The sequence below is a fragment of the Aquarana catesbeiana genome, linkage group LG08 (genome assembly GCF_042186555.1).
Source record: "Aquarana catesbeiana isolate 2022-GZ linkage group LG08, ASM4218655v1, whole genome shotgun sequence".
NCBI lineage: Eukaryota > Metazoa > Chordata > Amphibia > Anura > Ranidae > Aquarana > Aquarana catesbeiana.
In genome coordinates this window covers 300,500,509-300,515,937 of record NC_133331.1, presented here as the reverse complement: position 1 = coordinate 300,515,937, position 15,429 = coordinate 300,500,509, and the positions used below count along the sequence as shown (strand labels likewise).

Genomic DNA, 15,429 nt, shown 5'->3' with positions numbered 1-15,429 from the left:
GAACCTTGAACTAAATGACTATCCCAGACCAGTACACAACCCCCCCCCCCCCCCCGCATAGAAGAGGCCCTGCAATGTCTATCTGGGGCCAAGTGGTTCAGTGTGCTGGATCTAAAGAGTGGATACTATCAGATACCCATGCATCCAGATGACTGAGAAAAAACGGCCTTCATCAGCCCTCTAGGAGGGACTGAAGCTGTCGTTAGAGAAATGCCAGTTCTACTAGACCTTGGTTACATACATTGGGCATGTAGTTTCAGCCGAGGGGATAGCTACTGACCCTCAGAAGTTGGTGACCGTTACTTCTTGGCCTCGCCCGAGCACCGTCACTGAATTGAGGTAGTTTCTGAGATTCTGTTCCTATAATAGGAGTTTCGTAAAGAACTTCTCACAGATTGCTCAATCATTGAACAAACTCTTACAGAAACAGATGGAAGGGGATCCGCAGAATGTCCAGAAGGGAGGCCCCAGGAGGCCACGGGAATCTATCTAGGAACAATGGACGGTGAAGTGTGAAAAGGCTTTTGAACGTCTGAAGGGGGGCCTTGTGGAAGCACCAGTGCTGGCCTACGCGGACCCATCCAAGCCTTTGCACATGGATGCCAGCAGAGATGACCTTAGGGGAATGCTGTACCAAGAGTCGGAGGGAAGACTTTGCCCCCCCCCCCCCGAGAAGAACTATCCTGTACACACATTGGAGTTCTTGGCCCTCAAGTGGGCAGTGGTAGATAACCTATGTGACTATCTGTACGGGGCCACTTTTGTGGTGAAGACGGATATTAACCCTTTGACTTACCTTTTGCCCACTGCCAAGCTGGATGCCACTGGACATCGGTGGTTGGCTGCTCTGTCTGAGTTTCGGTTCAGTCTGAAATACCCACCAGGAGTGGGAAATTATGACGCTTATGCCCTTCCCGAAGACCCCATACCACAAATGCTGGCCAGAAGAGTTGGGTCCACTTACCTCTGGAAGGAGTATTAGCTGTATGTCAAGGAGTTGAGCATTAAGCATAGAGGGGCGATAGGAGTTGAAGCTGTGGGAGTCACTTTTGCTGGAGTACCCAAATATTACTGTTATTTGACACAAGTGCGCAGTCAAGGCTTGCCTCAACTGACAAGAGAAGATATGAGGGGGGACCAACTGGAAGACCTGTTGGGAAAGCTTCTGAAGAAGTCTCTATCTGTTTGAGACCCTCAGATGCTGTTGAATAGTTCCATTGAGGGAGCAAAAGTAGTCCATAGAGAGTGGGAACAAATGCGATTAGAGGATGGAGTCATATACCAGAGAGCCCCTTCTGAAGAGCCAGAGGGTGTTCATCAACTGTTCCTCCCTGAGAAACACTGACTAAAGGTATTAACTGCCATTCATGATGATCATGGTCATTTTGGCCCGGACAGAACCTTCAAGTTAGTCAGGGATCGATTCTATTGGCCATCCATGAGAGCTGAGGTGGAAAGCTATTGTCGCTCTTGCATCAGGTGCATTCAGAGAAAGACTTTACCCGGCAGAGCAGCCCCAATGGGTCATCTCCAGAGTCAAGGGCCAATGGAGTTGGTGTGCATTGATTTCTTGTGTTTGGAGCCTGACTTGAGTGGACAAAGTAATGTCCTGGTTGACAGATCATTTCACCCGCTATGCTCAAGCTTTCCCCACTAGGGATCAGCAAGCCAGTACTATAGCAAAAACCCCGGTGGAAAAGTTCTTCATTCATTACGGGCTGCCCCAACACCTACACTCAGACCAAGATCAGGACTTTGAGAGCAAGTTAATCAGAAGATTATGCGAACTCTTGAGTATAAAGAAATCCAGAACCACTCCTTACCACCCTCAAAGGGGATCTGTAACCTGAGCGTTTTAACCTTACCCTGCTGAATATGTTGGGAATCCTTCCCTCAGAGAAGAAAAAGCATTGGGGAGACTATATAGCTGCAGTACTCCAATGACTCTACTGGGTAGCCCCCCTACAGACTAATGTTAGGAAGAGAAGCTTGTTTACCAGTGGCTTTTGGAACATCGTTAGATCATACCTCCCAGGCCTCCTACGGGGGGGTATGTCGACAGGCTTCAGAAGAATCTGAAGATGGCCTATGAGAAAGCCAAGGAAGCGTCCACCACCAGAGAACAGAGGAACAAGAAAAACTTTGATCTTAAAGTAAGGGTTCAGGACCTACAACCCGGAGATCGAGTGTTGTTACTCAATCTAGGAGTGCCTGGGAAGCATAAACTGGCTGATAGATGGTGCTCTCAACCTTACATTGTCTGTAAACGATTATTCGGGCTCCCTGTGTAGGGATGAGCTTTGAGTTCGAGCCGAACTCATGTTCGACTCGAACATCGGCTGTTCGTCAGTTCGCCGAACAGCGAACAATTTGGGGTGTTCGCGGCAAATTCGAATGCCGCGGAACACCCTTTAAAAGTCTATGGGAGAAATCAAAAGTGCTAATTTTAAAGGCTTATATGCATGGTATTGTCATAAAAAGTCTTTGGGGACCCGGGTCCTGCCCCAGGGGACATGTATTAATGCAAAAAAAAGTTTTAAAAACGTCAGTTTTTTCGGGAGCAGTGATTTTAATAATGCTTAAAGTCAAACAATAAAAGTGTAATATCCCTTTAAATTTCGTACCTGGGGGGTGTCTATAGTATGCCTGTAAAGGGGCGCATGTTTTCCGTGTTTAGAACAGTCTGACAGCAAAATGACATTTCAAAGGAAAAAAGTCATTTAAAACTACTCGCGGCTATACTGAATTGCCGGCCCAACAATACACATAAAAATGTATTGATAAAAACAGCATGGGAATTCCCCACAGGGGAACCCCGAACCAAAATTTAAAAAAAAATGACGTTAGGGTCCCCCTAAATTCCATACCAGGCCCTGTGTGGATATTAAGGGGAACCCCGGGCAAAATAAAAAAAAAATTGGCATGGGGTCCCCCTCAAAATCCATACCAGACCCTTCAGGTCTGGTATGGATTTTAAGGGGAACCCCGCGCCAAAATTTTTTTAAAAAATGGCGTGGGGTACCCCCAAAAATCCATGCCAGACCCTTATCCGAGCACACAACCTGGCAGGCCGCAGAAAAAGAGGGGGGGACGAGAGAGCGCCCCCCCCTCCTGAACCATACCAGGCCACATGCCCTCAACATTGGGAGCGTGCTTTGGGGGTAGCCCCCCAAAGCACCTTGTCCCCATGTTGATGAGGACAAGGGCCTCATCCCCACAACCCTGGCCCGGTAGTTGTGGGGGTCTGCGGGCAGGGGGCTTATCGGAATCTGGAAGCCCCCTTTAACAAGGGGACCCCCAGATCCCGGCCCTCCCCCCTGTGTTAAATGGTAAGGGGGTACCCCTACCATTTCACAAAAAAAATGTCAAAAATGTTAAAAATGACAAGAGACAGTTTTTGACAATTCCTTTATTTAAATGCTTCTTCTTTCTTCTATTTTCTATCTTCTTTCTTCCTCCATCTTCTTCTTCTTCTGGTTCTTGTTCTTCTGGATCTTCTTGTTCTTCTGGTTCTTCATCCGGTCTTCTCGTCCGGCATCTTCCTCAGCGGCGCCGTCTTCACTTCATCTTCTTTCCTCGGGCCGCACCGCATTCACGATTGGATGGGAGGCTCACGCTGTGTGACTTTTCTCTTCTTCTGACAGTTCCTAAATAATGGAGGGCGACAGACCCCGCTCCCTTCTGACGCAGGGCGGGTGACCCCGCCCCCCTCTGACGCACGGGGACTTCCCTGTGGCATTCCCTGTGATGTCAGAGGGGGCGGGGTCAACCGCCCTGCGTCAGAGGGGGCGGGGTCACCCACCCTCCGTTATTTAAGAACTGTCAGCAGAGGAGAAGAGTCCCATAGCGGGAGCCTCCCATCCAATCGTGGATGCGGAGCAGCCCAAGGAAAGAAGATGAAGTGAAGACGGCGCCGCTGAGGAAGATGCCGGACGAGAAGACCAGATGAAGAACCAGAAGAACAAGAAGAACCAGAAGAACAAGAACCAGAAGAAGAAGAGATGGAGGAAGAAACCGAAGGAAGATAGAAGAAAGAAGGTAGAAAATAGAAGAAAGAAGAAGCATTTAAATAAAGGAATTGTCAAAAACTGTCTCTTGTCATTTTTAACATTTTTGAATTTTTTTTTGTGAAATGGTAGGGTACCCCCTTACCATTTCACACAGGGGGGAGGGCCTGGATCTGGGGGCCCCCTTGTTAAAGGGGGCTTCCAGATTCCGATAAGCCCCCTGCCCGCAGACCCCCACAACCACCGGGCCAGGGTTGTGGGGATGAGGCCCTTGTCCTCATCAACATGGGGACAAGGTGCTTTGGGGGCTATGGCAATGTTGAGGGCATGTGGCCTGGTATTGTTCAGGAGGGGGGGGCGCTCTCTCGCCCCCCTCTTTTCCTGCGGCCTGCTAGGTTGCGTGCTCGGATAAGGGTCTGATATGGATTTTTGGGGGTACCCCACGCCATTTTTTTTTTTAAATTAGCGCGGGGTTCCCCTTAAAATCCATACCAGACCTCAAGGGTCTGGTATGGATTTTGAGGGGGACCCCACGCCAATTTTTAAAAAAAAATTTGGCCGGGGTTCCCCTTAATATCCACACCAGACCTGAAGGGCTTGGTATGGAATTTAGGGGGACCCCCATGTCATTTTTTTTTTAAATTTTGGTTCGGGGTTCCCCTGTGGGGAATTCCCATGCCGTTTTTATCAATGAACTTTTATGTGTATTGTCGAGCCGGCAATTCATTAATAGCCGCGAGTAGTTTTAAATGACTTTTTTCCTTTGAAATATCATTTTGCTGTCAGACTGTTCTAAACACGGGAAACATGCGCCCCTTTACAGGCATACTATAGACACCCCCCCCAGGTACGAAATTTAAAGGAATATTACACTTTTATTGTTTGTCTTTAAGCATTATTAAAATCACTGCTCTCGAAAAAAACAGCAGTTTTTAAAACTTTTTTTGCATTTATACATGTCCCCTGGGGCAAGACCCGGGTCCCCAAACACTTTTTAGGACAATACCATGCAAATTAGCCTTTAAAATCAGAACTTTTGATTTCGAACGTTCGAGTCCCATAGACTTCAATGGGTTTCTAAAGTTCGTGCGAAGTTTTGGTCTGTTCGCAAGTTCTGGTGTGAACTGAACCGGGGGGTGTTCGGCTCATCTTTATCCCTGTGTACCAAATTTGGCCTGAGGGTAAGATTGGCCCCCTGAAGACTTGGCACCAAAAACATCTGTTACCTATATCCAAGGCTGTTCGAGTACCTCCATCTCCTTTCATATGGTGTATAGTATCTCCTCCCCATTTGTTAGGAATATGACATTATATTGAGGATGAGAATGGAGATGGACCTTTCATATGGTATACAGTGTCTCCTCCTCATTTGTTGGGAACATGATGTTATATTGAGGAATGGAGATGGACCTTTCATATGGTGTACAATATCTACACCTCATTTGTTGGGCACAATAAACATGATACATTGGGTGGTGTGGTGAATACGTCAATTAATTTCTTGCTGTTGATGGTTAAAGTGTAAGCAAACTTCCTTTGCTGACTATTACCCATAACTAAGCCTATAATAAGGCTTACTAATAGGTAGTGTAAATATCTCCTAAACTTTCACGTTTATGAGATATTTACAGTACATGCAGTCAGTGACATCACTGGTGCATGCGCTCTGAAGGAACGGCCACCCGTGCCATTCCTTCAGAGCCCTGTGCCATGAACAGCAGCTCCCACACGCCCAGAAGCAAGACGGGTGAAGATGGCAGCACTTGCAGCCAGCGGGTAAACAAAAAAATGTCCAGCGGTATACAACCGCTTTAAAGTTTCTCAGTATTTCCTTTACTGGAAGGATGTGATGATCTCTATTTTGTACATGAGCAGCAAACTTTGTGTGTGACTAATTAAAAAAAATCTTTTTTATATGGAAGGGGAGCCTTGTTTTTAGAGCTGTGTGGATAAGTGAAAGTCTTGTTCTAGATGACTTTACCCAATATATACAAATGAGGGATGGTGTGATCTTCCTGTGTGGAATACAGAGGATGGGGACATCTCTCTGGTGGGTTCCAATTACTGGATCCATCTGTAGGAAACACACACACTGACTGAATACATTGTTTCTATGTGTTTATCAGATGATGGGGGATCTAGGTGGACCCTCCGTACTGCTCTCTCCTTTACAATAAAGTGTCCTCTTACCCGGTAATGTGAGGGGCAGCTGATTGTCCATCATGATGTCCTTGTAGAGATCCTTGTGTCCTTCTAGATACTCCCACTCCTCCATGGAGAAATAGACAGTGACATCCTGACACCGTATAGGAACCTGACACACACAATGATACAGTCACCATCCAGACACATCCCTTGTCTGTTACTGGATAATGTCCCAGAATTCCCAGCACAACTCACCTCTCCTGTCAGCAGATCAATGATCTTGTTGGTGACCTCTAGAATGTGCGGCTCGTTATTTTTCTGTAGGGCTAGGAGAGGTGGTGGATGCATGGAGATGGGGCCTTGTCTTTCTCTTTGTCTTATGGACTTCATAACTACAGTACAGTCCTGTAATATACATCAATTAATAGCATATCAGAATCATCTTCACATGACAAGACAGGTCTATGTTTTAATAAAAGTGTTAAGAATTATTAAACACTCCCAGAATCCTCCTCACCTCTCCAGTCAGTAGACAGATGATCTCCAGTGTGAGTAATAATATCCCATTATGGAGATTATTTTTATTCATATTTACATAATTGAGAAGCTGTTGATTCTCCATCATGACGTCCTTGTAGAGATCCTTGTGTCCTTCTAAATACTCCCACTCCTCCATGGAGAAATAGACAGTGACATCCTGACACCTTATAGGAACCTGACACACACAATGATACAGTCACCATCCAGACACATCCTATGTCTATTACTGGATAATGTCCCAGAATTCCCGGCACCGCTCACCTCTCCTGTCAGCAACTCAGTGATCTTCTTGGTGACTTCTAGAATCTTCTTGGCACTGGTTACCTCTGTTGTCAGGCAGTGAGGTGGAGGCACTGTGATGGGTGATGTCCTGTGAACGCGGCTGCTTGGTGTTAATGGATCGCCAGATATTTTTCTCACTACTTTATAATCCTGTGTAAAGAGAGAAAGTAACAATAATCACTACAGACATCCCAGAATCCTCCTCACCTCTCCGGTCAGGTCTATGTTTTATTAATAGAGATAAGAGTGATGTCATCCCTCAAACTCAACGGATCCAAAACAGAGCTTCTTCTCCTCCACGCAAACCGTAATACAAAAACGAAGAACCCTTGGACACCACCCACCATCCTTGGACAGACTGTCTCCCCAAGCACCAAAGCCAAAAGTCTCTGAGTCAGCTTTGACTCAGAAATGTCGATGGATGCACAAATAGGATCGGTAGTCAGTAAATCTCACCATCTCCTTCGCCTACTACATAGACTCGTCCCCTACATTCCAGAAGAAGACAAAGCAGCAGTAGTTGGAACAATCATCAATTCGCGGCTCGACTACGCAAACTCCCTTTACATAGGACTACCTAAATACCAGATTGCACGCCTACAAGTCACCCAAAACACTGCAGCAAGACTGGTAACAGGAAAAAAACCCTGGGAATCCATCTCCCCATCCCTGAGGAGCCTACATTGGCTAACCGTAAAGGACCGGATCACGTTCAAGACCCTGTGCCTCACCCATAAATGCACTCAAGGAAACGCTCCACAATACCTATGCGAGAAAATAAAACACTACACATCTAAGCGCAGTCTTCAATCAACTAACCAAAACCTCCTCCTCATTCCTAAGTCCCGCTACAAATCAAAGAGAGAACGAAGATTCGCAGTCCAAGGACCACGTTTATGGAACGCTCTATGTGCCAACATCCGCATGGAAGAAAATCATCGGGCCTTCAGAAAAAACCCCAAGACCCATCTCTTCTAAGAAACAGGAATAACAGCACGGATCAAGCGCCTTGAGGTGATTCAGTTCGCATTTGCAGCGCTATACAAATCTTTCATTCATTCATTCACATGACCTCCCACAATCCTCCTCACCTCTCCAGTCAGCAGGTAGATGATCTCCAGGGTGAGGTTCAATATCCTTTCAGTCATGTGATTTTGGCCCGTCTCCATCTTCACTGATGTGGTCATGTGATCTATAAAGGACTCTCCTCTCTGTAGACAGATAATAAACTGAGAAATATCTGGACTGTACTGGGACAAAAAATATCTGCACAGTGTTCCTCCATAGTTCTACAACAAAAAAAAAAAAAAGAAATTGCACTAGGTGCTAAATATAAATGATAATAAAAACTGAAATGGGGGACCGTGAAGGAAGTCCTGCAGCTAAAACACAATAACCCCAATACAAGGGCACATGAAATATACAAAAAGAGGAACAGTGTAGTGCTGGACTAATGAAGAGGGACACATATATTGATATCTGTAATTATACAAGGACCCATAAAGTTATCATGAGTTAATAAGTGATACTAAACAATAATCAGTGTGATGCTGGTTTAAAGTGATCAGATGTGCATATATATAATGAAAACACATGTGAATTATTCATCTGAAATCTACATCATCATGAAATAATAAAAACACATACACAGAAGTGATGGTCCTTATAAATGTGAGTTCATACCCTAAAAGGTGTACATAAAAAAAAAAATACAAAAAAGTACAAAAAAATGGACAATAAAGTTCATAAGTGTCTCAAATAAAAAACTGAATCCAAAAAAAATCCAAAGAAGGCTATTGCAGGGTTCAGGGTTACATGATCCACCGTTAGTGCAGCCCACCACCAGATGGTAAAATTAAAGGCTTACCAGAAAGCCTGCGACCGCCCTTACTCAGGGGGGTCAATACAGGCTTAGTAGTGGAAAATATCCAGAGATGGTGTATTCCCTGGACCGTTCTCCCGCTCTTCTCACCAGACAAATGGTCCTCAGCAACGGGGACTCCAATGTGGAAAAGGTGCTCCCATAGATACCTTCAGTACTCCTTCTCGGGGGGGCCAGATATAAATGAGCCACAGATCCCAAGAGAAAAACAAAAGGGACTCCAATAGTGCAGATTGACTAAAAAAGGGGGCGATTTATTAAGCTAAAATACAGCAAAACCACTTCCAGCAAAAGTGACAGTGCAAAAACTCCTTAGCTGTTTAAAAACGGTTCGTGCATGCACGATGCGTGTCGGCGTTGTGACCCTACGGCCGTTTCGTCACAACTGACGTCATCAGGGGTATGTGACCACGCTCGCGCATGCGCTATAAATACACAAGCGCTACAGCGCCATAGCGCATTCATTGGCTGAAGGGGAACAGGGGCGGACATTAATCCAATATACATAATTGCTCCAATCTAATTAAAACTCCCATAGATTAAATACGTGAATGCTCATTGGGTATGGAAGAAATAATCAGAGACATTCATACAGGGCAGAGGTGTGTAATACACACTGTCATCTAGTGGCAAAAAAGGAGATATTCTCCAAAGTGAATTAGGTGCATAAATGCTCATTTAATGTGAAAAATAACTGTGTCATTCATACAGGGCAGAAGTGTATGATACACACTGCCATTTATTGACAAAAAGAGTGTTCTCCAATATAGGCAAACGCCAGAGAAACACAATTAAAAGTAAAATACTTCACATAATAAGTGCATAAAAAATGTTAAGTACAATGGGATAAATACGGGTGAGGTTAAATAACCCATCAGCCATGATGCATCACTGGCCAAAACACAAAAAAAACAAGATTACAATATATAAAAAATATATTGATGTAGACACACGCTTATCAAAATATATAAAAATTTGTTTAAAATTACATAAAATAAGGATTCTATTTATATAAAAAAAAATGATTTTCAGCTGTTGTTAATAAAACAATTAATGTCCCACTCTATGTTCAACCCATTTGGGGCATGAGAGCCAAGTCTATAGATCCAATTCGTTTCGGATCTAGAGATGGTTCTTTTCTCGTTACTGCCCCGCCAATGGGGAACATATTTCTCGATGCCAATAAAAACAGTTTCCTTAGGATACCTGTTGTGTACTGCATCATAGTGTCTAGAGACACTGTGTTTGTCGAAGCCCTGCTTAATATTGGTAATATGTTCTGCCAACCTCACGTTCGATTTCCTAATGGTACGGCCAACATACTCCAACCCACATGGACACCTAAGTAGGTATACCACACATTTAGTTGTACATGTGATGAGTGATTTAATGGAGTATGTGGTACCTGTACCACTAGATGTGAACTTGGTTAACCTTCTGTCACGTAATGAATTGATACGACAAACATTACATGTCCTGCAAGGGGAGAATCCCTTTAAATCCCCAAAAAATGTAGGGCGTGTGGGTGGAACTGGGATATTAGGTGCCAACAAATGTCTGAAGCTAGTGGCTCCCCTGAATAAAATTTGTGGTTTATCAGACAGTAGGGGTCCTAAGACTCGATCATTTTTAATGACAGACCAGTGTTTTTTAATTATCCTTTTAATGGCCCAATGTTGGCTTGAATAGGTCGTGAGGAAAGCTAACCCAAAGTCCTCCCTGTCCACTACCTGGGGAGGTTTATCACGTAGTAGTTCCTTACGCTCCCTATTCCCTATCTCCACAATCAGGGAATCTAGCATGGCAGCGTCATACCCTTTATTTAAAAACTTCGATTTCAAAGTTAGGGCTTCCCTGAGGAACTCGTTAGAATCGGAGCAATTTCATCTTAAACGCAGAAACTGGCCCTTAGATACAGCGGATAGCCAGGACTGATGATGGCAGGAGTCGAGTGGTATAAAACTACTCCTGTCAGTCGATTTGAAGTACGTCGAAGTAGTAATAACATTATTGATAACCGTAATGACCAAATCTAAAAAATGGATTTGAGTGGGACTAGCTTCATGGGTGAGTGTTATACCCCTATCATTATAGTTAAGGACAGACAGAAAAGCAGTCACAGAGTTGATGTCACCATCCCAAATGAATAGGACTACCTCTAGTAACATTTTAAACCTCAGCCTGCGCTCCAAGGGACGCAGGGGAGTACTAGGTCTGATGCACTTCAGAGGCCTTTCTCCTCCCCCCCATTCACGGGGAGGTGGGAGACCTCGGGGACGTCCTCACCAAATAAGGGGTAGAGGGGGAAGGAGGAACTCCTCTTCCCGATCACGTCATTGGTCTCCTTCATCCTGGAGACGACGGAATGACCGGGGAGTCCATCAAGATATTGGTAGTAACCAACCATATCATGATCCTTGTGGACAGAGGTTCCGGGAGGACCATCGTAATAACGATGGGGTATGTGATCACTATGGGGTCAATGTTGGGAACAGATTTTCCCCTTTACGTGATGGCATGAATGATAATGTATTAGGTCTGAGTAGGAACGGTAATCCTCTTGACTCCTCCCATAGCCGGCACACTGGAGATAACCATTTTAATTGGGATTTTCAGTTGGCTGGCAGAGGAAGGATCAAACGAAAGGGAGACGCAAAAGAGGGTGCAGAGGGGGTAGGAAACTTCACCCCAAAAAGGAGGAGGATATAAGTGGTATCATAAATTTAAGCACCAAGGAAATCTCTAAGGAAGAACTCTCCACTCTTAGTAAGGGTTTGAAGTTTGTCCCACCACGGAATCTTAACAAATTCCAAACGTTCATTGATGTGCAGAAATACACGCGCAAATTAAATATAAAAACGTATGTTTTAAGCAATCCTGCTAGACAGCTAAGTAGAGAAGCCTCTGTGGTGACACATTCAGGATTGAAAAATGCGTCACTCTTCAATCCTCCTAGCACTGCAGCACCGAACGTAACCATCTTTCGTGATTTGGTACTGAATGATCTAGCTAATTTAAACATTAGACCAGTACAAACCCAACATAACATCAGAGTTGGTTTGGAGGCTCTGAGTAATAGAAAGGATATCGTTATACGCCCCGCCGACAAAGGCGGAGCGATAGTTATCTTGGATCATGATTCCTATACCAACAAAATGTTGAGGATCCTTTCGGATACAAGTACGTATTCTCCTTTACCATCGGATCCAACCTCTGGTTTCAAGCGGGAACTTAAGGTCTTGATTGACAAAGGTCATGATTTGGGGATCCTTAATAAAAAAGAAAAGGAGTATTTGGTCCCCTAGCCCCTCGATTACTGGTGATGTACATATTACCGAAAATCCATAAGACCTTGATCAATCCACCAAGGAGGCCCATCATCAGTGGTATTGACTCTGTAACTTCACGTGTGGGGAAGTATATTGATTTTTTCTTACAACCACTGGTGATGGGCACCCCCTCTTACCTTAAGGATACTAAACATATCCTCAATATATTGAGTGAAATAGAGTGGAAGGCTACATACATGCTGGTGACAGCTGATGTCGCATCACTCTATACATCAATATCCCACAATTTAGGACATGAGGCTGTGCGCCACTTTCTCTATCGGGACTCCAGTATCTCCATCACGCAATGCAATTTCCTGATGGAGCTACTGGACTTCTCAATGGAACATAACCACTTTTGGTATGGTGGCACACATTATTTACAAACAAAGGGAGTGGCCATGGGAGCTAAATTTGCTCCCAGCATGGCCAACCTCTTCATGGCCAATTGGAAGGAGGATGTGGTCCTAAGTGACAGTCCACCCCAGTTGGTCATGTGGAGGAGATTTATTTATGATGTCCTATTCATTTGGGACGATGACATCGACTCTGTGACTGCTTTTCTGTCTGTCCTTAACAATAATGATAGGGGTATAACACTCACCCATGAAGCTAGTCCCACTCAAATCCATTTTTTAGATTTGGTCATTACGGTTGTCAATAATGTTATTACTACTTCGACGTACTTCAAATCAACTGACAGGAATAGTTTTATACCACTCGACTCCTGCCATCATCAGTCCTGGCTATCCGCTGTACCTAAGGGCCAGTTTCTGCATTTAAGACGAAATTGCTCCGATTCTAACGAGTTCCGCAGGGAGGCCCTAACTTTGAAATCAAAGTTTTTAAATAAAGGGTATGACGCTGCCATGCTAGATTCCCTGATTGTGGAGATAGGGAATAGGGAGCGTAAGGAACTACTACGTGATAAACCTCCCCAGGTAGTGGACAGGGAGGACTTTGGGTTAGCTTTCCTCACGACCTATTCAAGCCAACATTGGGCCATTAAAAGGATAATTAAAAAACACTGGTCTGTCATTAAAAATGATCGAGTCTTAGGACCCCTACTGTCTGATAAACCACAAATTTTATTCAGGGGAGCCACTAGCTTCAGACATTTGTTGGCACCTAATATCCTAGTTCCACCCACACGCCCTACATTTTTTGGGGATTTAAAGGGATTCTCCCCTTGCAGGAGATGTAATGTTTGTAGTATCAATTCATTACGTGACAGAAGGTTAACCGAGTTCACATCTAGTGGTACAGGTGCCACATACTCCATTAAATCACTCATCACATGTACGACTAAATGTGTGGTATACCTACTTAGGTGTCCATGTGGGTTGGAGTATGTTGGCCGTACCATTAGGAAATTGAACGTGAGGTTGGCAGAACATATTACCAATATTAAGCAGGCCTTCGACAAACACAGTGTCTCTAGACACTATGATGCAGTACACAACAGGAATCCTAAGGGAACTGTTTTTATTGGCATTGAGAAATATGTTCCCCATTGGTGGGGCAGTAACGGGAAAAGAACCATCTCTAGATCCGAAACAAATTGGATCTATAGACTTGGCTCTCATGCCCCAAATGGGTTGAACATAGAGTGGGACATTAATTGTTTTATTAACAACAGCTGAAAATAATTTTTTTTTATATAAATAGAATCCTTATTTTATGTAATTTTAAACAAATTTTTATATATTTTGATAAGCCAAGTGTCTACATCAATATATTTTGTATATATTGTAATCTTGTTTTTTTGTGTTTTGGCCAGTGATGCATCATGGCTGATGGGTTATTTAACCTCACCCGTATTTATCCCATTGTACTTAACATTTTTCATTCACTTATTAAGTGAAGTATTTTACTTTTAATTGTGTTTCTCTGGCTTTGCCTATCTTGGAGAACACACTTTTTGTCAATAAATGGCAGTGTGTAGCATACACTTCTGCCCTGTATGAATGACACAGTTATTTTTCACATTAAATGAGCATTTGTGCACCTAATTCACTTTGGAGAATATCTCCTTTTTTCCACTAGATGGCAGTGTGAATTACACACCTCTGCCCTGTATGAATGTCTCTGAGTATTTCTTTTATACCCAATGAGCATTCACGTATTTAATCTATGGGCGTTTTAATTAGGTTGGAGCAATTATGTATATTGGATTAATGTCCGCCCCTGTTCCCCTTCAGCCAATGAATGCGCTATGGCGCTGTAGCGCTTGTGTATTTATAGCGCATGTCCGAGCGTGGTCATGTACCCCTGATGACGTCAGTTCTGACGAAACGGCCGTAGGGTCACAACGCTGACACACATTGCGCATGCACAAACCGTTTTTAAACAGCTAAGGAGTTTTTGCACTGTCACTTTTGCTGGAAGTGGTTTTGTTGTATTTTAGCTTAATAAATCGCCCCCTTTTTTAGTCAATCTGCACTATTGGAGTCCCTTTTGTTTTTCTCTTGGGATCTGTGGCTCATTTATATCTGCCCCCCCCCGAGAAGGAGTACTGAAGGTATCTATGGGAGCACCTTTTCCACATTGGAGTCCCCGTTGCTGAGGACCATTTGTCTGGTGAGAAGAGCAGGAGAACGGTCCAGGGAATACACCATCTCTGGATATTTTCCACTACTAAGCCTGTATTGACCCCCCTGAGTAAGGGCGGTCGCAGGCTTTCTGGTAAGCCTTTAATTTTACCATCTGGTGGTGGGCTGCACTAAAGGTGGATCATGTAACCCTGAACCCTGCAATAGCCATCTTTGGATTTTTTTTGGATTCAGTTTTTTTATTTGAGACACTTATGAACTTTATTGTCCATTTTTTTGCATTTTTTGTATTTTTTTCTTTATGTACACCTTTTAGGGTTACGGACTCACATTTATAAGGACCATCACTTCTGTGTATGTGTTTTTATTATTTCATGATGATGTAGATTTCAGATGAATAATTCACATGTGTTTTCATTATATATGCACATCTGTTTTTCATTATATATGCACAGCATCACACTGATTATTGTTTAGTATCACTTATTAACTCATGATAACTTTATGGGTCCTTGTATAATTACAGATATCAATATATGTGTCCCTCTTCATTAGTCCAGCACTACACTGTTCCTCTTTTTGTATATTCCTCCATAGTTCTGACATCATAAATTACCTTTAAATAACAACTCCTACTAAAATCTTTAATCTTAGGCTTACAATGACTGGGGAAGAGTTAGGACTTCCTTCAA

The 15,429-nt window shown here is 43.7% G+C and overlaps 1 protein-coding gene across 1 annotated transcript in view; it reads right to left on the bottom strand.

Moving 5' to 3' along the window:
- The window catches only part of LOC141104756 (uncharacterized), a 200,171-nt gene that overhangs the window by 72,455 nt on the left and 112,287 nt on the right, over window positions 1-15,429 (bottom strand). The window contains exons 2-6 of the mRNA XM_073594469.1: window positions 8,066-8,185; window positions 6,954-7,124; window positions 6,670-6,867; window positions 6,408-6,557; window positions 6,198-6,321 (exon numbers count right to left, since the gene is read on the bottom strand). Coding sequence (XP_073450570.1) covers window positions 6,198-6,321; window positions 6,408-6,557; window positions 6,670-6,867; window positions 6,954-7,124; window positions 8,066-8,161 — 739 coding nt within the window. The 5' untranslated portion in view covers window positions 8,162-8,185. The remainder of the gene's footprint in view (window positions 1-6,197; window positions 6,322-6,407; window positions 6,558-6,669; window positions 6,868-6,953; window positions 7,125-8,065; window positions 8,186-15,429) is intronic.